This window comes from Rana temporaria, chromosome 4 (genome assembly GCF_905171775.1).
Source record: "Rana temporaria chromosome 4, aRanTem1.1, whole genome shotgun sequence".
NCBI classification, from domain to species: Eukaryota; Metazoa; Chordata; class Amphibia; order Anura; family Ranidae; genus Rana; species Rana temporaria.
Window position 1 is genome coordinate 166,060,194 of NC_053492.1, and position 20,953 is coordinate 166,081,146.

The 20,953-nt window shown below is 44.8% G+C and overlaps 1 protein-coding gene across 1 annotated transcript in view; it reads right to left on the reverse strand.

The window, feature by feature from the left end:
• Positions 1-3,078: 3,078 nt before the first annotated feature.
• The window catches only part of SERPINI2 (serpin family I member 2), a 61,441-nt gene continuing 43,566 nt past the window's right edge, over positions 3,079-20,953 (reverse strand). Inside the window, exons 7-9 of the mRNA XM_040349304.1 lie at positions 20,165-20,251; positions 10,832-10,918; positions 3,079-3,658 (exon numbers count right to left, since the gene is read on the reverse strand). Of these exons, the coding sequence (XP_040205238.1) occupies positions 3,582-3,658; positions 10,832-10,918; positions 20,165-20,251 (251 nt within the window). The 3' untranslated portion in view covers positions 3,079-3,581. The remainder of the gene's footprint in view (positions 3,659-10,831; positions 10,919-20,164; positions 20,252-20,953) is intronic.

Here is a 20,953-nt window from a genome sequence, read left to right on the forward strand (position 1 = left end):
CGCTGATTGGAGGAGCGATCGGAGAAGACGCTCCGCCCCCCCTGAACGCGCGCTGACTGCAGTAAGAGCTGAGGGAGACGTGTTCTCCCTCAGAAGGAGGTAAAATGCCGGGAACGCGGCGGGAAAGGCAGCGGGGTATATAGTAATAACGCTGCTGTTATAAAAACGGAAACAACGCGGTCTAAGAGAAAAAACTTCTGTCAAAATAACCATCTAGGGAAATAAGACAGTGGAAAATAATTTGGAAAAAACACTAGATAGGTATATATAGTAGGTATATATATAGTACAATAAAAACACTAGATAGGTATATATAGTAGGTATATATATAGTATAATAATGTAACAGTGTACACAGAGGGAAGAAAAAGGAACAGGGCTGGAAGGATCCCTGAAATTCCCTAGTAACAAAACTGACATCAACTGATGATAAAATAAATGTACTTATCTGATCCTGTGAGCAGAAAGAAAGAGAAGGAACCACCACAAGCAGCCCCCTTTTATGGAGACCCCGTTGGGGCGTGGTTAGTGACTGTACGGACTGCTGGGGGTGGTAGTTGTTTTAGTTTTTTACACTGAAGATTTTTAGAAACACTTTTCTGCTGTGAGCATTAATAAAAGAAAGATAATGCATAAGATATGAGCCTCCTGTCTGATATATAATCATGATCATGAAAACATCAACAACACATGTAAAAACATGCTACAAAAACGCACTGCAAAAACCGCATGATTATGCAGCAGCACGAGTATGGACCTAGGCTAAAAGAAGGTAGCAGTGAATGTGTGTTTCTTTACAATGATTGTGAGTTAAATTGACTGTTGTAAATACAAAATTGCTCTTTGAATATACACCTCTTTACATCTTTGAAGGACATTACACGTTGCATGTTAATGTGCATTTTGCTAAGGCAGCCTATTTATTTTGCATGAGTTGGCACTGGCAGCGCATAATAATGCACTACAAATCAGACAGTATTTTTTTTAATGCAACACACTGCAAGTGCACTGTGGTGTGCTGCAGTGTCAGTGCATTGCCAGTATTGCAAAAGCGTGTTGACGTAACGGATGATAAAACATGCATTTTACCTCGTGGTAATGCAATGCAAATTTTTAAATACTAAGCAACTGTGTCCTTTTTACTTGTTGGGGGGGGGGGGCACTTTTGAGGCTCCCTATATTCACAAAGTTAGCCACCTCTGGATAACTGGATAGATACAACTTAAGCTGTTCTCCAGTTGATATTACACTTCCCTGCATAATTTTGCAGCTAAATGTTTTATAGCTCCTTTTTCTGAGACTTAAATACTGTTACAATTTTTTTTTTTTAAGATCCATAGTACCGTAGCTTTATTTTACTGCAATTATTGTGAAACAAAGTCTTGTCAGTGTGCCCTTCATCAGCGATGGCTCCAAATGGCACTAACTCCAATGGTGTTCCTCTTCTTCAGCCATTGGACAGCCACTGATTACATAACTTGTGTCCATGGGCATAGCAGTTACATCATCTTCTGCTCTAGTCTTGGCATGCCAACATGCTCCATGCAGTGCATGAAGAAAAACGTAAGTCCACCTATAGGTAGGTGGGACTCTCAGTAGACATAATGTGAAGCACAGTGGATACTGTATACCGTAATTCCCTTGAAAATGTAATCCTCTCCATTCGGTCTGCTGTTTGACATGCCTGCTTTAGAGTATCAGCAACTAACACTATAGGATTAATCCACTTTCTCCAAAAACAGTAGCCCCCCCCCTGTCCCTGCTCTACTTACCTCCATGGATTATGAGCTGCCGATGCCCACACAGACAGTGTAATGGCCCAGGGATTTGAAATCGTGGCCCTTCACCGTTCTGTAGGGCTTTTGGGATGAATCAGAGTGAATCTGATCAAAAGCAGTAACAATCAGGCAATTAGCACTGACCAGTGGTGGCTGGTCGTCCCCGCACTTACAACGCCACCCCCCACCCTTAGGCTTCTTCCTGCAACTTCTCCTCCTCCGTGTCTCGGGCTTCACAATGGCTTCCTTTTGCGTGGCTTCCCTCAGCCTGGTGGCCAATACGACCGATTCTACTCTCACCCAATCGGGTCTCACCCGCTTCCTGATTGATCAGGAAGACCATAGCGATTATTATTATTCGCTATTGTCACACAACTGGGTGGGCTCAGGGCGCAGTGCTCATTTCCCCGAGCCCACCCTTTTTGAAGCCAATTAGAGCCTCTGACTCAAACCCCTTGCTTTAAAAAAAAATTATGGATGGGCCGCCACTGGCACTGACAATCAGAATCAATCTGATCTATTTTGGAAGGAGAAAAAGAGGGGAGATTTCAAATCCCCAGACTGCTACACTGGCAGTACAGTAGGGATCGAGTGGGGTGGGGGGGGGGGGGGTATGGAGATGAAGGGTGTAGACTATAATTTTTATTTTTTCAGACCTGGCACCTACACCATCTACATTGCGGGAGAGCAGCATTCCTACGAGCGGCAGGCAGCGGCTCCTGTGTCTTCTCCTCCTCTTCTGCATCATGGTGGCTTTCCGCTGTGTGTCTCCTCCCTCCTCCTCCTAGGCACCCAAAAGGATCGCCTGTCCTTTCTGCCAATCGGGTGACAGGTCTCAAGACCCGCTTCCTGATTGGCAAGTGCTCTGCGCCATGAGCCCACCCTTTTTTGAAGCCTATTAGAGCCTCTGGCTCGAATCACATGCTTCAAAGAAAAACACACCCCACCCCCATTGGAATCCATGGTCCTGCGCCCTGCATGTAGATTCAGGGGGCCAGGCGCATGGATGGGGGGGTGGCACCCGTGCGCCCCTAATGGATAGGCTGCCACTAAAAGCAGGGTATATATAGCCTCACAAGCAATTTTAATGCAGGGATCTCTTCCACTGAGTTATTGTATTCTGCCAGGAGTAGCTCCCCCAGCCCCCCACCCCCACTAAAATACACTGATCAGAGATGCAGCCATTGGCTGTTCTGGTGTTCCACCATCTGTACATGTATACCCAGCTTTACACTTTTAGGGCCCATTCACATATACACATTACTATATGTTAACACACAAGTAAAGTATATGCATTGTAATCCACTGCTATTCATTTTTAATGATACCCCTACATGCATATACAGTAAGTAAAATATACACCGGCATTGTAGCACACTAAAATCAATGGATGTGAATAAGTAACATAATGATCTCAATCATCAGTTCTTATCATAGACTGGAAAATCTGTTAATTATATTTGTTAATGCTTTTATTAATGAAGAAAAGTTACCAATCATAGCTTTTTACCACATGTACATATCTAACATCTATTGGCCATGGATGGTGAAAAGGGCATTGCAGAGTAACGAGACATACACCATGTTCATGGATGGAGCGATGTCTCATTAACCTTCCATTTCTGATATTGTATTATATTGGTTATTTTTATGATTAATAATATGTCCTGTTACAAACCCTTCACCATTCTAGGCAGTAAATATAAGATATGTCACATGTAATGACAAGAAAATCGCTGACATATTTTGATTTTCATTGGCTGGACACTGAGAACCGCTCCAAAAATGTGACTGTTTATTCTATTTATAACGATTCTACATCTCGACCTCTTACATCACTCAGATCTGGATTCGTCACCTTTCCCATAAACAGAATTGATCCTAGAGGAGAAAACCATATATTAGAAAGCAATGATATTTGACAGGATGATCATGAAACAATGACAATCAATAAACAACTGTGTTTGTTCCGAATTATAGATAATCGTTCCATTGAAATATGTTTGTGGAGATTACTATAATAAATTGTTGTGTCTCCCATCACGAACGGGGGGGGTTCATTAGAGTTGGGGGTTCATTTTTCAGAGACACTGAAACGTATGTTATTTTCAGTTCCATGAAATCCCTACACGTGCAAGGAAGATATAGATCTTATATTAATTTCACATATTTAAGAGGTCACACAGCACTGGCTGGTCCATGAAATAATACATTAACCTGATGCTCCTCCCGTCACCCTTTCCAGCTTGAATGCAGCAGAAAGCATGAGATATCACTCTCAGTTATGATGGCCATTACCTTTTGCAGACAATAAATCAGCTTCTGTGGTCTATTTTGGCAATAAAAGTTGCAGGTGACATTGTCATACATCATAAATTCTTCTCAATTGAGGAATTCATGAACATGCTGCTGTAGTAGGCAATGCATTACGGCCTATAATTGTACACGGAAGCAACCATAACACTAATATTTATTTTAAAATATAAAAATCAATGGAATATAACATGAACTAAAAAACATAGGGCTAGATTCAGCAAGAATTTACGACGGCGTATCTATTGATACGCCGCGTAAATTCAAAGCTGCGCAGGCGTATCTTCTTTCTGTATTCAGAAAGCAAGATACGCTGAAATTAGGCTAAGATCCGACTGGCGTTAGTCTCTTACGCCGTCGTATCTTAGTTGCATATTTACGCTGGCCGCTAGGTGGCGCTTCCGTCGATTTCAGCGTAGAATATGCAAATGAGCTGGATACGCCGATTCAGAAACGTACATGCGCCCGTCAAATTTTTTTACGTCGTTTGCGTAAGGCTTTTTCCGGCGTAACGTTACTCCTGCTATATGAGGCATAGCCAATGTTAAAGCGGGAGTTCACCCAATTCGTTTTTTTTTTTCTCTTTTCCCCTTAGATGGATGCTCGTTTTGTCTAGGGGAATCGGCTATTTGTTTTAAAATATGATCCGTACTTACCCGTTTTCGAGATGCATCTTCTCCGTCGCTTCCGGGTATGGGTCTTCGGGAGCGGGTGTTCCTTCTTGATTGACAGTCTTCCGAGAGGCTTCCGACGGTCGCATCCATCGCGTCACTCGTAGCCGAAAGAAGCGGAAACGTCGGTGCGGCTCTATACTGCGCCTGCGCACCGACGTTCGGCTTCTTTCGGAAAATCGTGACGCGATGGATGCGACCATCGGAAGCCTCTCGGAAGACTGTCAATCAAGAAGGAAAGCCCAGTCCCGCAGCCCATACCCGGAAGCGGCGGAGAAGATGCATCTCGTAAACGGGTAAGTACGGATCATATTTTAAAACAAATAGCCGATTCCCCAAGACAAAACGAGCATGAAGCTAAGGAGAAAATGTGTTCGCTATGGGTGAACCTCCTCTTTAAGTATGGACGTCGTTCCCGCGTCGAATTTTGAAAATTTTACATCGTTTGCGTAAGTCGTTTGCGAATAGGGCTTTGCGTAAATTCCGTTCACGCCGAAAGCATTGACTATTTGCAACGTGATTAGGAGCATGCGCACTGGGATACGTTCACAGCCGGCGCATGCGCCGTTCGTGAGAAACGTAATTTACGTGGGGTCTTGTTTTATTTACATAAAACACGCCCACCTCTTGACAATTTGAATTCGGCGCGCTTACGCCGGCAGATTTACGCTACGCCGCCGAAACTTACGGAGCAAGTGCTTTGTGAATACTGCACTTGCCTCTCTAAATTGTGGCGGCGTAAATAACATACGCTACGCCCCCACAAACTTACGCCCCCCTACCTGAATCTAGCCCAAACTGTACAAAAAAAACGACTCAACCTTTGTATATAACACAATCTTTAAAAGGGAATGGGCCTTTAATATAAACCGGAACTCTGTATGCGAAAACTTTCATTTAAATAAATTCCTCAATAGCTACAAGGGATATAAATCCACTTTGTGTGCACCAAATGCCTTTGCAAACCTATTTATTACATTGTATAAGTAGAGGTGACATCATCACTGTTCTACACCTAGCTTGTGCAGAGAGCAGAGCTGTTTGAGAGACCTAACAGGTCAACCTCCTGCAGGTTGCCTGAGTTTCGTCAGATTAGACGACCCATCACAATTGGTAACGGAGGTGACGTTTCGTCGCCCCCATCTTGCTATACCCCGCACTCCTCAATAGTAAGGATACACTGAAGCCCTGTACACACGATCAGTTTGTCCGATGAAAACTGACCGTTTTCATTGGACAAACCGATCGTATGTGGGCCCCATCGGTTTGTTTTCCATCGGTGAAAAAAAATAGAACATGTTTTACATTTTTCCTATGGATAAAAAAACGATAGAAAAAAACGATCGTCTGTGTGGAAGTCCATCGGTCAAAAATCCACGCATGCTCAGAATCAAGTCGACACACGCTCGGAAGCATTGAACTTCATTTTTCTCAGTACGTCGTAGTATTTTACGTCACCGCGTTTTGGCACGGTCTGATTTTTGACTGATGGTGTGTAGGCAAGACTGATGAAAGTCCGATTCATCGGATATCCGATGAAACAATCCATCGGATTAGATTCCATCAGATATCCGATCGTGTGTATGAGGCTTGAGAAGGGGGAAAGCAGACATATTGTTACACCCACCGGAGTTTTGCATTTTACATGTATTTATAACAGTAAACCGAGCTTATATAGTGAAATCCAGTACTTAGAACTCCGTCTGACTGGTTAGATGTTGAATTTTAAAAGCAGCGGCAAGCCTGCTGATCTCATAGGTTTGCTAATCTGGCAGACGTCCGCGGTTTTTAAAATTTCTAACTGCTGTATTTCACTATATAAACTCAGTATACTGTTAATATGTGTAAAATGCAAAACTCTGGTGGGTGTAACAAGATGTCTGCTTTCCCCCTTCTCAGTGTATCCTTACTATGGAGGAGTGCAGGGTGTAGCAAGATGGTGGCGTCGAAACATCACTTCCGTTACCAATTCTGACGGGTCAACAAATCTGATGAAACACATGCAGAAAACCACAGGAGGGGGGGTAGATATAAGACCTTAAACAAGGAGAGAGTAGACTGGACTTAAAACACACATCCCACCAAGATTCCAATAGGAATACACAGGCTTTTATTTATTCAGTTGCTTATCCCAGAGTTTAGCTTTATGATATATCTATGTAGTATTTCTTTAAAAAGAGAATAGCTAAAAATTCCTGCCAACATTTGTTAATGTGTCCAATCGGGTAGATTTTAAACATGTGCAGAACAGAAAAATGTGTTTTGTTTAGTTTCAGATAATTTCATTATGTTACTAATTCTATTTTGTGGATTTGTTTTCGAAATTTGATTTGTTTTGTTTTGTTTATTCATTTTCGAATGAATTCCAAATTTTCAGAGCAATTCGAATTGGTCGCAAATTTATCGACCCGTCCGAATTCTGTGTGAAGAATATCTGATTGTTAGGGAGGGGGCTGGGAAACCGGCCGACACGTCCTTAAAGTGGATGTAAACCCAAAAATGTTTTTTTTTTTTTATGTCACAATGTAGAGAATAAGATTTCCTATCATCTGTGCCCAGTCTTGCCACACATAGTTAATCCAACGCTGAGCAATCCTCTTTTTATTGTTCAGTGAAATAAAACAGACTTCCAGATAAAGACCAAAGTCCTTGCTTGAGTGACAGGTTATTTACATATCTTGTGCACTAGCTTGCAGACATGCACAGCTTCTGTGACGTGCACAATTCACATCCCCCTCCCCTCTCCTCGTCTCCTCTCCCCTCCAGCTCTGGCAGGATTGGCTGTTTTTTTTGTGTTTTGATTAAATGTTTTCAAAATATGGGGTGATCCACAGTTCAGTGTGAACAGCCAACAGAATATACATAGACAAGAAGCTGTGCATGTCTGCAAGCTAGTGCACAAGATATGTAAATAACCTGTCACTCAAGCAAAGAACTTTAGTCTTTATAGGGAAGTCTGTTTTATTTCACTGAACAATAAAAAGAGGATTGCTCAGCGCTGGATTAACTCTGTGTGGCAAGACTGGGCACAGCTGATAGGAAATCTTATTCTCTACATTGTGACATCCACTTTAACAATCGATGACCCATCAGCTGCCAGCGGGTTTCCCCACTGACAGCTGAATGAGAACAAAAGAATGCCAGCAATGAAAAATAAACACAAAAAAAAAAAAAGAGTGGGGTTCCCCTCCATCCATACCAGGCCCCTTGTGTCTGGTATGGATTTCAAGGGGAACCCCATGCTAAAAAAATAAATAAAAAATCCATACCAGACCTTTATCCAAGCATGCAGCCCCGCAGGTCAGGAAGGGGGCGACCGAGCGCTGCTCAGTTAGGCTTTAACATTATTATAAGACACTAAACTGAATTCCAGAAATTTGAGTCCTTTGTAGAAAATAAAGGTACATTATGAGTTAAGTCCACCGAGGTGCATGACACCTCCTGGGCTTAGCTCTATTATTTATATCTGACAGCTTTCTATTACTCCTGGGAGACAGCTTTTTCTGTACTTCTACATCTTGAACAGGAGAGTCGCTGCAGCTGCTATACATGCTCCTCCCCTTCTCCTGCCCAATCACAGAAGTCTTGGCATTATGCAAATACATTCACAAATACCAAGGCTTCTGTGATAGGGCAGCAGTGGGGAGGGGAAGGCATAGCTGCTCTGTTTGTTTCTCTCCAATCAGATCCCCAGAGTGTCTTTCCAGCAGGACAATAAACCTGTCAAATGTAAATAACAGAAATAAGCCCAGGAGATGTCATGCAGCTCTTTGGACTTAGCGGCAGGACATAAAGGATGTGTTTTTCTTTCCAGTAACTACGGGTTGCAGGAAAGAAAAATCGCTTGATTCCCCCATCAACACAGTCAGTGCCGATGGGGGAATCCCTCCTGCAGAACAATAATATTCCCCCGCCGGGAGAACACCGTTTTATTGTTTGTTGTTATAGCTGCTGGCAATAATCGCATGTGAAAACCCGAAATTCTGGGTGTACCCATGTCAATTGATGGATTGACTTGGGTACAATCAGCCTGCCCATACATGGGCATCCGCTCCATAGGGCAAAGGGGGGCAATTGACCCCCCCCTGGAAAATCGAGAAGGTGTTAAAGAGTCTCGCGGCTGTGGGCTGTCTTAGCAGTCCCGGGCCGGATGTCACACAGACACAGAGAGCAGAGTGAAGCAGCCTTCCCCTCCAGTGTTTATGTGTACACAGGGGGAGGGAACCTGCTGTGCCCATGCCATGCTGATGGCTGATCTGAGGTACTGAATGGGATGGGGGAGGGGGTTCATCTGTGCTGAAGGGGGGGTTTGTGCTGAATAGGGGGGGTCTGTGCTGAATGGGGGGATGTGCTGAAGGGGGGTCCATCTGTGCTGAATGGAGGGGTTTGTGCAGAATGGGGGGTGTGTGCTGAAGGGGGGGTCTGTGCTCAAGGGGGGTCCATCTGTGCTGAAGGCAGTTCTGTACATTCTCTACGCTATATTTATATGGGCATGGAGTGAAGCTGAATTATCTCAAGAGCAATTTAACACTGCCAGCTGGCCGCGTTATCGGTAAAGCACCGCTTTACCATTGTTTTAGCTGCGCTATTTGGCCGCTAGCAGGGTGCTTTTAACCCCTGCTAGCGTTTGAAGAAAGGGTTAAATGCGACTGTGTATCGCCACTGCGGAAGCGCCCCCCCCCCCTTCCTGAAAAAATGTCAGCGGACGCCCATGTGCCCATAGATCAGTGGTTCTCAACCTGGGGGTCGGGACCCCCTCGGGGGTCAAATGATGATTTGCCAGGGGTCACCAAATCCTGGGCTGTTCCTGAAGCTCGCACCACTTTCCCAGCCTTTTTGTGTCTGCCCAGCTGGGTTGTTCCTGGAGCCCACGGCTGCCCACTCAGCCTCTTTGCAGCCGCCCATTCAGTTCATGGAATGGCTGGGGGGCAGACACTAGAGGTCCACTGACTGGTGAGGATTGTGAGGTGGGAGGGGCTGGAGGAGACCCCATCTCCTGATTTCTGCATAGGTGTCACTGCTACGAGAAACCACAAAGTCGGTGACAGTGGGTAACACTACCTGTGATTCTAGTTGCCATTAAAAGTCCCCACTACAGTTCTCGGATCAGCAGATGACCATGATCAAGGGCACCTAAGGGTGATCAGAACAACCCCCAAGCATTGCCACTCATACCCCCCCCCCCCCCACCAAGGAGTAAGAGAAGGAATAAAAATAGAGAATACATGGAAGGGAGAAGAAAGGAGGAGAGGAAAAAATAAAAAGAGAAATGGGGGAAATGGGGATGGGGGAAAGACAAAAAAATTGGATAGCGAGAGATAAAAGGGAAAGAAAGGAGAACAAAGAGAAAGAATAGTACATCCTAAAATGTACCATAAGGGGTTTTAATACTGTACGAGTGGAAAGTACTCAGGGACCGCTAAATTTCCATGGGTTAGGGGCGCAAATTACCTGTCTTGCCTTGGGTGCTGACAACCCATGCTACGAAAATTTTACTGTTAGGGGTCCCCACAACTTGGGAAATTTTATCAAGGGGTCACGACACTAAAAGGTTGAGAACCACTGCCATAGATGGTCCGAAACCATCTATGGCCAGCTATAATGAGCCTTCACTTTTTACAAAGTCGCTGAATTTATGGAAATCAGCTTTAAATCTGTGTTTGAAATTAGCTTAGCACGCAAGACTTTCCTGATATACTTAATTTAATCGAAGTAAACAGACTAGATATTCTGCTCAAATGGCGTGGAGACAAACACATGCATTTGTTGTTATTCATGCACAGTGAACTGCGTCCTGGCCAATAATAAAATCTGATGTGTGATTTTGAGTGACAAATGAATACTATGCGATGTCAGCCTTAAAGTAAATCATTTTATTTGCAGTTGTCATCTGTTGAGCCATTAACTAGATCAGATGTCACAATAGCGCATAGCAAATGAAGTTAAGCAACAGCCTTTGCCATTGTTTATGCACTGAATGTTTTATAGTATACGGACTAACCTGATTAAAACATGGATTTATAAAGAACGCACTATTAAAAAGATTTCGTATTTTTTAAGGTCAACTCACCTGATGTATTGTGCCGAATAAAAAACAGGAAAGGACGATCAGCCACAAATCTGTGATTGGTAATGCTCATTGCAGCTACCTGTATCCCTGGAAAATGAAGTATTAACATATTAGCTTTTCTATTCAGTTCTCTAGGCTAGAGATTCTTCATTTTATTAAAGCTTGTACCTCCTAAAAGTCAAAGTTTTATCCCATAACATTACCAGCACCCATAAATATGCGCAAACGTTTTTTTTCCAGCAAAATATTGTGGGCCAGATTCTCGTAGATCGGCTTATCTTTGCGCGGGCGTAACGTATCCGATTCACGTTACGCCTCCGCAACTTAGACGGGCAAGTGCTGTATTCTCAAAGCACTTGCTCAGTAAGTTGCGGCGGCATAGCGTAAATAGGCTGGCGTAAGCCCTCCTAATTCAAATTTGGAACAGGGGGGCGTGTGTTATGTAAAATAACCATGACCTGACGTGATTGACGTTTTTCACAAACGGAGCATGCGCCGTCCGTGGACATATCCCAGTGTGCATTGCTCCAAATACGCCGCAAGGACGTATTGGTTGTGACGTGAACGTAAATTACGTCCAGCCCCATTCATGGACAACTTACGCAAACGACGTAAAATATTCAAAATTTGACGCGAGAATGACGTCCATACTTAACATTGGTACGCCGCATGTACGCCACCATATAGCAGGGGTAACTTTATGCCAGGAAAAGCCTAACGTAAACGGTGTATCTGTACTGCATCGGCCGGGCGTGAATTTGCGTATCTAGCTGATTTACATATTTCTAGGCATAAATCAGCGTACACGCCCCTAGCGGCCAGCGTAAATATGCAGTTACGATCCGACGGCGTAAGAGACTTACGGCGTTCGGATCTAATAGAAATCTATGCGTAACTGATTCTAAGAATCAGGCGCATAGATACGACGGCACAACTCAGAGATACGACGGCGTATCTGGAGATACGCCGTGGTATCTCCTTTGTGAATCTGGGCCTGTGTTTTTAAGGCCCTGTTCCTATCTGTTGCTCAAAGCTCCAAAACCAGGGCGGATCCTAGGGTCACAGGCGCCTGGGTGCAGAAATATTTCTGGCGCCCCCACAAGGGCATGGTCATTTTACTAACTCCTCCCCGTTACAAATGTTTCTATGGCAATGACTCAACCACAGAGATGCTTCTCCACGAAGTCTTCATTACCCTGGGATCCTTACATGATCTCTTAACAATAAACAAAATACAGGAAGAGAAGCAGAGTACTTTATTGGGACTTGGAGGGGGGGCCTCTCTGATGGACACAGAGAGGGCTTCTGTTAGAGAGTCTGTTAGAAAGAGCCCCCAGACATACTACAGACATGATACAGGAGACAGTCAGAGACTGTAGACATAGTACAGGAGACGATCAGAGACTGCAGACATAGTACAGGAGACGGTCAGAAACTGCAGACATAGTACAGGAGACGGTCAGAGACTGCAGACATAGTACAGGAGATGATTAGAGACTGCAGACATAGTACAGGAGACGGTCAGAGACTGCAGACATGGTAAAGGAGCTGGTCAGAGACACATCAGTTCTAGACAGACACACCCCTATGCTCAGAACGCTAGTTCTGGACAGACACAAACAAGGAGAGAAAGAGGGAGGGGAGAACTCTGCCACTTTGGCGCCCCCACCTCTGCAGGCGCCTGGGGGCAAAGCACCCTGTGCACCCTGCCTAGGATCGGCCCTGTCCAAAACACTGAACATCCAAAATCGCATGTATTTCAATAGTATCTGTTCACATGTGAGCGCTCAGGTGCCTGTAGCTTGACGCCTGATGCTTCGGAAGCTACATAAGCTTTGTTTAAGGCAGAATCTGGCATTCTTGACCCCATAGACCTAAATGGAAAGTCAGCTTTTCCACATGCTTTGTCAGGTGTTTTTTAGCCTATAAAAACTAGAATCCTCCTCTAGTGCTTTCCATTGGCTAAAACTAAAATGGCTGAAGCCTGAATATACATGTAAAATGCTTACATTTCTCATAGAAAACACTTGCATACTTGCACCGAAAAGTTTAAAAACAATTGAAAAAATACACCTGAAAATCGCTCTGCTCAGGTGTGAATGCAGCAATAATGCAGTGAATGTAGTGATCATAAACCCTTCCATATACCCAGTGAAGTGACTGGTCTCAGGTGATACACAGAGATGAAACAAATCCACCTATGTAAGTTGTATCTGTTTTTCTGCAGCCCCCCTCTCCTCCATAACCGTTCAAAGTACAGAATTTACACAGAAATTCTCAGGTCCAGAAGGCAGGGGGAGGGAATCTGATGTCACGCACTGCACAGAGAGGAGAGTGTAACCTGAGAGCTTCCCATAAGGAAACATGCTGTGTGCTGGGGGGGTTCTTCTAAGATTGTCTGGTGTCAGCATAGACTGAGAGAAGTGACTCATGCAGATGGCAGAGAAATTAGAAAGGAGACAGGAATTGCACTAGATGTTTTGAACTGAGACACGTACACACTATAGAATGATATGCTCTGTAAATTTCTCGTTTCAGAAGTTTACAACCACTTTAATCATCAAGAATACTTTCATTATATGCAAGTATATGTGGAAGTAATGGGTTTTAATTAAATGAAGAAGCCGCAGCCCGCCGGGTGCTCTGTATGGCTGTATGTAGTTTGTATATGCGCCGCTCAGCCAATCCTGATGCACTGTGTTGATGACAGAGCATGCTAAGCCTGCTCGGATTGGATAACAACCACTGCCAATCCGAGCAGGCTACATAAATGTAGCCTGCTCGGATTGGCAGAGGTTATTACTCCAATCCGAGCAGGCTTAGCATGCTCTGTCATCAACACAGTGCATCAGGATTGGCTGAGCGGCGCATATACAGAATACATGCAGCCGTACAGAGCACCCGGCAGCTGATATCGATCGAGCAGCTGCTGTACCCGGCATATAAGACGACCCCCGGATTTTGGCTGTGTAATTTCGGTGTAAAAAGTCGTCTTATACGCCGGAAAATACGGTAATGCAATCCTGGTATTTAATGCCCCCTTTAAATCCCTCCTACTGTTTGTGAGATGTGTGTGTGTGTGGGGGGGGGGGGGGGGGGTCGTGGTTTAGGCTGCATTCACACCTGAGCGTAACGTTTTGCTGCGTTTTTTACCGCGATTTGCCGCAACAAAACGCATCGTTCTTTACCGCGATTTGCCGCGACAAAACGCTGCGTTATTTACCGCAATTTTTTTACAGGTCTAGGGTCACCAATGTAAAACGCCCACATTCGAGCGACAAAAAAGGGTCCAGAACTTGTTTGGGCTTCAGGCGTTCGGCGTCAGGCGTTTTGTAGTGGAGATGTGAACCATCTCCATAGAGAATAATGTATTTTTTCCCCTCTAGCGTTTTGGGGTGTCGCGCTCCAGGCAACAAAAATGCTCAGGTGTGAATGCAGCCTTATTTCCTGCACCTATTGTTTGAGAAAAAAGCCCTGATTATGTGTATATGTAGCACCCTCTAGTGTGTGCTACTAGAAGTGAGAGTACGTAAACTATAGTCTTGCCCAGGAATAAACCTGACACTGAATCTGAGTCAGGGTTATTAGAGGCTGGAATGTTGGAAAACATTCTAGAAAGTAGTTGGCGGAAGCTTTAAAGGGTTGCATTGAATATTTAGGGGCTTTTAGCCAATTCCCAGGTTGGGGGCCTGGCAGGGAACTAAGGCGCACCTAAATAGACATGAGTCATGCCAGCAGGGGAGTGAAATGGAAGATAGAGAAGCAGTACTGAGAAGAGGCTGCTGGGGAGGAGTTTTACCTTGGGCTGGAGCTCGGGTTTGTGCGAGAAGCGAGAAGAGGAATTCTAAAACAGGGAGGAAGTTGTCCCTGGTTCTGTTTATGGACATTTTCAAGTTGGGCATCCTATAATCCCTTACCCCATCCAAGTTATCATCCCCTAATAAAACAACAAAAACAAGCCTAAGGCCCCGTACACACGACCGAACATGTCTGCTGAAACTGGTCCGCGGACCAGTTTCAGCAGACATGTTTGGTCGTGTGTACGGCCGATCGGACAGGATTCCAGCGTACATTTGCCCGCCAGACCGTTTTCAAACGGGCAAATGTTTCTAAACTTGCTTAGAAACATGCCTGCTGGAATCCTGTCCGTCGGACATGTTCGGTCGTCTGTACAGACTTACCGTACATGTCCGAGCGCATGCGTGGAAGCATTGACCTTTCCGCGTCGCGCACGTTGCCGCGTCATCGTTGCGGCGACGGCGCGAACACGTCACCGCGCTGTCTGTCCGCGCGGATTGACTCTCATTTCTGTATGATGGTGTGTACAGCCATCATACAGAAATCTCTAGGCGGGCATGTCCGATGAAAACGGTCCGGCGGACCGTTTTCATCGTATGTACATGTTTGCCCGTGTGTACGAGGCAAAAGACTGATTTCTGTGTATGGATGCTAGAAGGAAATGCTGTGCAGCAGTGGGGAACCCTGACTTCAGCAACTCCTACTGGGGGGGGGGGGGGGGGGGTAGTGCTACATATACAATATTATCTTGCTATTATTATACCCTCAGAGGCCATCAGAATTATTCCCTAGCGTACACACAGCAATGGTTGACAACTACTGCTTCGGGCTATTGGCAGTTTGTCACAAGTGAATTGGATAATGGTTTGGACACAGGTGGTCCTAAATGTGGAAGATTGGTGAGCAAAGGTGTCAACATCAATTATAGGCAAAGACAAAAAAAATCTCGCATGAGATTAAAAATGAATCCTTGAATTAATTAATAAAAATGAGAAAGCAAGAACTACATGAGACTTTTACTGGTTTAAAATGTCTTGGGCACATCATCTGTCTTCATAATCTCATTAGAAATATGCTACTCGGTGAAAGTGTGGATTCGGAACTTGTTGTTTAAATGACATTGCTCTAAACCAGGGGTCCTCAAACTACGGCCCTCCAGCTGTTGTAGAACTACACATCCCAAGAGGCATTGTAACACACTGACATTCACAGACATGACTAGGCATGATGGGAATTGTAGTTCCTGAACAACTGGAGGGCCGTAGTTTGAAGACCCCTGCTCTAAACCATGGGTCTTCAAACTACGGCCCTCCAGATGTTCAGGAACTACAATTCCCATCATGCCTAGTCATGTCTGTGAATGTCAGTGTGTTACAATGCCTCATGGGATGTGTAGTTCTACAACAGCTGGAGGGCCGTAGTTTGAGAATCCCTGCTCTAAACCTCCTTTAGTGCCTTCGGAAGCAGGATCAGCTAGCTGCAAAGATCTCCATCTTCTTTCTACGTTTATGCCAATAACTGCTAAACCTGAATAGTCAACTTGAATCAGAATGCAATGTAAATTCTGGTGATGACACATTCTAATAACCCTTTAAAACCGTAACACTATCAAACTGCTACCATGCTTTAGAACCACGATGTGTTCTACCATGCTCTGAATACAATAGTTTACTAAAATGACACAGATAACAGTGACTTTCAATAATATGCTAAATGACTACGGGGTAGATTCAGAAAGGGCGTCATAACTTTGCGGCGGCGTAGCGTATCGTGTTTACACTACGCCGCCGTAAGTTAGCGAGGCAAGTACATGATTCACAAAGTACTTGCCTGCTAAGTTACGGCGGCGTAGCCTAAAGCGAGCGGGTGTAAGGGCGCCTAATTCAAAATAGGCTGAGGGGGCGTGTTCTATGTTAATTTGTGTTGACCTGACGTGATTGACGTTTTTTTGGAACGGCGCATGCGCCGTCCGCCTACATATCCCAGTGTGCATTGCGGCAAAGTACGCCGCACGGGCCTATTGGTTTCGACATGGACGTAAATGACGTAAATCTCTATTCACGGACGACTTACGCAAACGACGTAAAATTTTTAAATATCGACGTGGGAACGACGGCCATACTTAACATTGGCTAGGCCACCTAGGGGGCATGTTTTTCTTTAGGCGGCCTATCTCTTACGGAAATGGCGTATCTTTACTGCGACGGGCAGACGTACGTTCGTGAATAGGCGTATCTAGTGATTTACATATTCTACGCCGACCGCAATGGAAGCGCCACCTAGCGGTCAGCCCAAATATTGCACCCTAAATAGGACGGCGCAAGCCGTCGTATCTTAGATAGGTTTAAGTGTATCTCTGTTTGATAATACACTTAAACTTAGGACAGCGCAAATTCCAAGTTAGGTCGGCGTATCTACTGATACGCCGGCCTAACTCTTAGTGAATCTTAGTGAATCTACCCCCTACATCATCTTTTGCTAAAGAATAATTTTACCTGGCTGCATTCATTATGCAAAAAAACATTTGCCACTGACAGGGGTGCCTACAATGGACAGCTTTATTTATTTATTTAAAAACCTTTATCCCAAAAGGAAGAATAAACTGTCGCTGTAACTGCTTAAAGTATGAGCTGTAGTTTGGCTTCAATCTGTAAGGCCCCTTTTACATGTACGGATCCCGTGAGGATCCGTACATGTGTACCTGCTTGCTCAGCGGGGATCGCTGAGCCGGCAAATGACAGGGCGGTCCCTGCACACTGTGGCCCGGATTCACGTAGAACCGCGTATCTTTGTGCATGCGTAACGTATCCTATTTAAGTTACGCCTCCGCAACTTTGACAGGCAAGTGCCGTATTCTCAAACCAAAGTTGCGGCGGCGTAGCGTAAATAGGCCGGCGTAAGCCCGCCTAATTCAAATGTGGTAGATGTGGGCGTGTGTTATGTAAATTTAATGTGACCCCACGTAAATGACGCTTTTTACGAACGGCGCATGCGCCGTCCGTGAAAGTATCCCAGTGCGCATGCTCCAAATTAACCTGCAAGAAGACAATGCTTTTGACGTGAACGTAAATGACGCCCAGCCCTATTTGCGAATGACTTACACAAACGACCTAAAACGTGAAAAATTTGACGCTGGCCCGACGTCCATACTTAACATTGGTACGCCTCATATAGCAGGGGTAACTTTACGCCGGGAAAAGCCTAACGTAAACGCCATATCTTTACTGCGTCGGCCGGGCGTACGTTCGTGAATTGGCGTATCTAGCTGATTTACATATTTCTAGGCGTAAATCAGAGTACACGCCCCTAGCGGCCAGCGTAAATATGCAGTTAAGATACGACGGCGTAAGAGACTTACGCCGGTCGGATCTACTACAAATCTATGCGTAACTGATTCTAAGAATCAGACGCATAGATACGACGACTTGGACTCAGAGTTGCGACGGCGTATCTGGAGATACGCCGGCGTAACTCGTACGAGAATCCGGGCCTGTGTCTCATCCATGGACCGCCCTGTCAGATCTCCGCTCTCCCCTATGGGGGGGATCAGATGACCGTCTGTCCGTGTGTCCGTACACTGATGAGATCGGGTGTCAGCTATATACTATATTGTCAACATTTTTGGGATGCCTGCCTTTAAACACGCACACATGAACTGTAATGGCATCCCAGTCTTAGTTTGTAGGGTCCAATATTGAGTTGGCCCACCCTTTTCAGCCATAACAGCTTCAACTCTTCTGGGAAGGCCGTCCACAAGGTTTAGGAGTGTGTCTATGGGAATGTTTGATCATTCTTCCAGAAGTGCATTTGTGAGGTCAGGCACTGATGATGGATGAGAAAGCCTGGCTCGCAGTCTCCACTTGAATCCATCACAAAGGTGTTCTATCAGGTTGAGGTCAGGACTCTGTGCAGGCCAGTCAAGTTTCTCCACCCCAAACTCACTCATCCATGTCTTTATGGACCTTGCTTTGTGCACTGGTGCGCAGTCATGTCGTAACAGTTAGGTGACATCTCCAAACTCTTCCCACAAAAGTTAGGAGCATGAAATTGTCCAAAATATCTTGGTATGCTGAAGCCTTAAGAGTTCTCTGCACTGGAACTAAGGTGCCAAGCCCAACCCCTGAAAAACAACCCCACACCATAATCCCCCTTCCATCAAAGGATTTGGACCAGTGCACAAAGCAAGGTCTATAAAGACATGGATGAGCGAGTTTGGGGTGGAGGAACTTGACTGGTGGCCATTGTCACTGAGCCAGAAAGTAAGTAGAAATACTAGATAGGCCCCATACACACGACCGAGTTTCTTGGCAGAATTCAGCCAGAAACTCGATCGGAGCTGGATTCTGCTGAGAAACTCGGTTGTGTGTACACTTTTCAGCAAGGAAGCCGACGAGGAACTTGTCGGGCCGAATAGAGAACATGTTCTCTATTTCCTCGTTGTTCAATGAGGAAATTCGGCCCGCCGAGATCCTCGGCGGCTTCAACACTGAACTCGACGAGGAACGCGATGTGTTTGGCACGTCGAGTTCCTCGGACGTGTGTACGGGGCCTCAGAGTTTTCATGAGAACAAAGGGTAAGGCTAGGTCCACATTGATGCGGCTGTGTGAGCCATTTAAATGAGCTCCCATGCCTCCTGAAACGCAATGAAAAAGTTCCTGCATCATTTCTGGAACTGCAAGTTTAGTACAGTTCTCAGTGCGGGTGCGATCTTCAGTGTGTATGGCATGCCAATAGGATTAATGGCACCCGCGCTCATATAGCGTGTTTTTCTGTGTGGGTGGTTGCTACGGCAGAAACAGGTATGATCCCGCAGCGAGAACCCCCCCCCCCCCCCACACACACACACACACACAGATGTGGACGCAGCCAGAGGACAACTGTTTTGGTGACAACTGTCTAAGATGGGAACTTCCTCACCTTGGAGAGATTTTCTCGTACTTCCTGTTGCATCTCCAAGACAGGAAGTAAACTTCCAATAGAGAGCAGACAATGCTGCCTCTGCTGCCCTGAAATCCTAAGCACTGTTAAGCAGAGTTCTGATTTGCTAGACCAAGGAACACCCTTATGCCCCGTACACACGATCGGGCTTTTGCCCGGCCAAATCACATCGGAATTCCATCGGAAAAAAATAGAACATGTTCTATTTCTAAACTCCGATGGCATTCATCGGAATTTCCAATGAAAAAACTCAGATGGGGCTACACACGATCGGAAAATCCGATGGAAAAAGACGGAAATTCCGATCGTGTGTACAGGGCATCGAGTTATGGAGAGTCCAGCAGGAGGCAGCGTTGTCTGCTCACTACAGGAAATCAGTAGCTCACTGGATTTCTGGCAGGCTCAATGGGTATTTTACTGTACCTGCATCTTTAAAAAAAAAGGGAAAATTTGCATATATTGGAGAGAAGTACTAATCATGTTTTTTTAATATTATTTTGTCCAAACATAAACTTTAATAGCAGAAGTTATTTTGCAGTGTTCAGATAATAATAACCACGGATATAGTATAAAGAATGATCATCTTTTTGTTGTACCTGTTGATGCGGCTGCTTCACTCCCAGCTTCATTTACTTCAATAGAAACTTTTTGAACCATTTTTGAAATGTGTAAGTTTGATGTATCTACAAAAATAAAAAAAAATAGAAAACATGACAGACAACAGAAGATTTACATAAAATCTTGATATTCGACCTTCTGTGTACATATTATGCACAACAAACAGTATTTGGAAATCGACAAAGAATGATGTCGGAAATTGAATACTAAACTGCAAATAGCAAAATAACTAGCTGCTAGAAAGTAATTTACTGAAATGTGTCATACAATCTTCGTTATATATTTAGAATCCAGTTATATTCTAATTGTGGGCTCAATTATTCCTGCAATTGCTCACATAGCAATATGTGCATTGATTTCTTTCCTAATACACTCAGTGATATACTCAATTAGGTTACCTAGCTGAATGTTATAAAAATATATCCAGAATGGAAGTCTGTCCCTTCTTCCAAAGGCTTTAAAGCAGGGGTGTCAAACTCAATTTCATCGTGGGACGCATCAGCATTATGATTGCCCTCAAAAGGGCTGGTTGTATCTGTAATATTAGATGCCCTCCCCTTTACATTAGATGTCAAGAGCCACCCCATCATCAGAAGTTACGTCCACTACTCTCCCCTACATCACAGTGCACCCCCCCTTTCCTTATGTTGCTGCTTTGAAGAAGCTGAATGCATTGCTTGAAAGAAGAAAGTAAGGGTCTGAAGTAGGACCAGAGGAGGGCTGCAGGAGATGTACAAGGGCCACATGAAATGGTCTGGAGGGCCGGA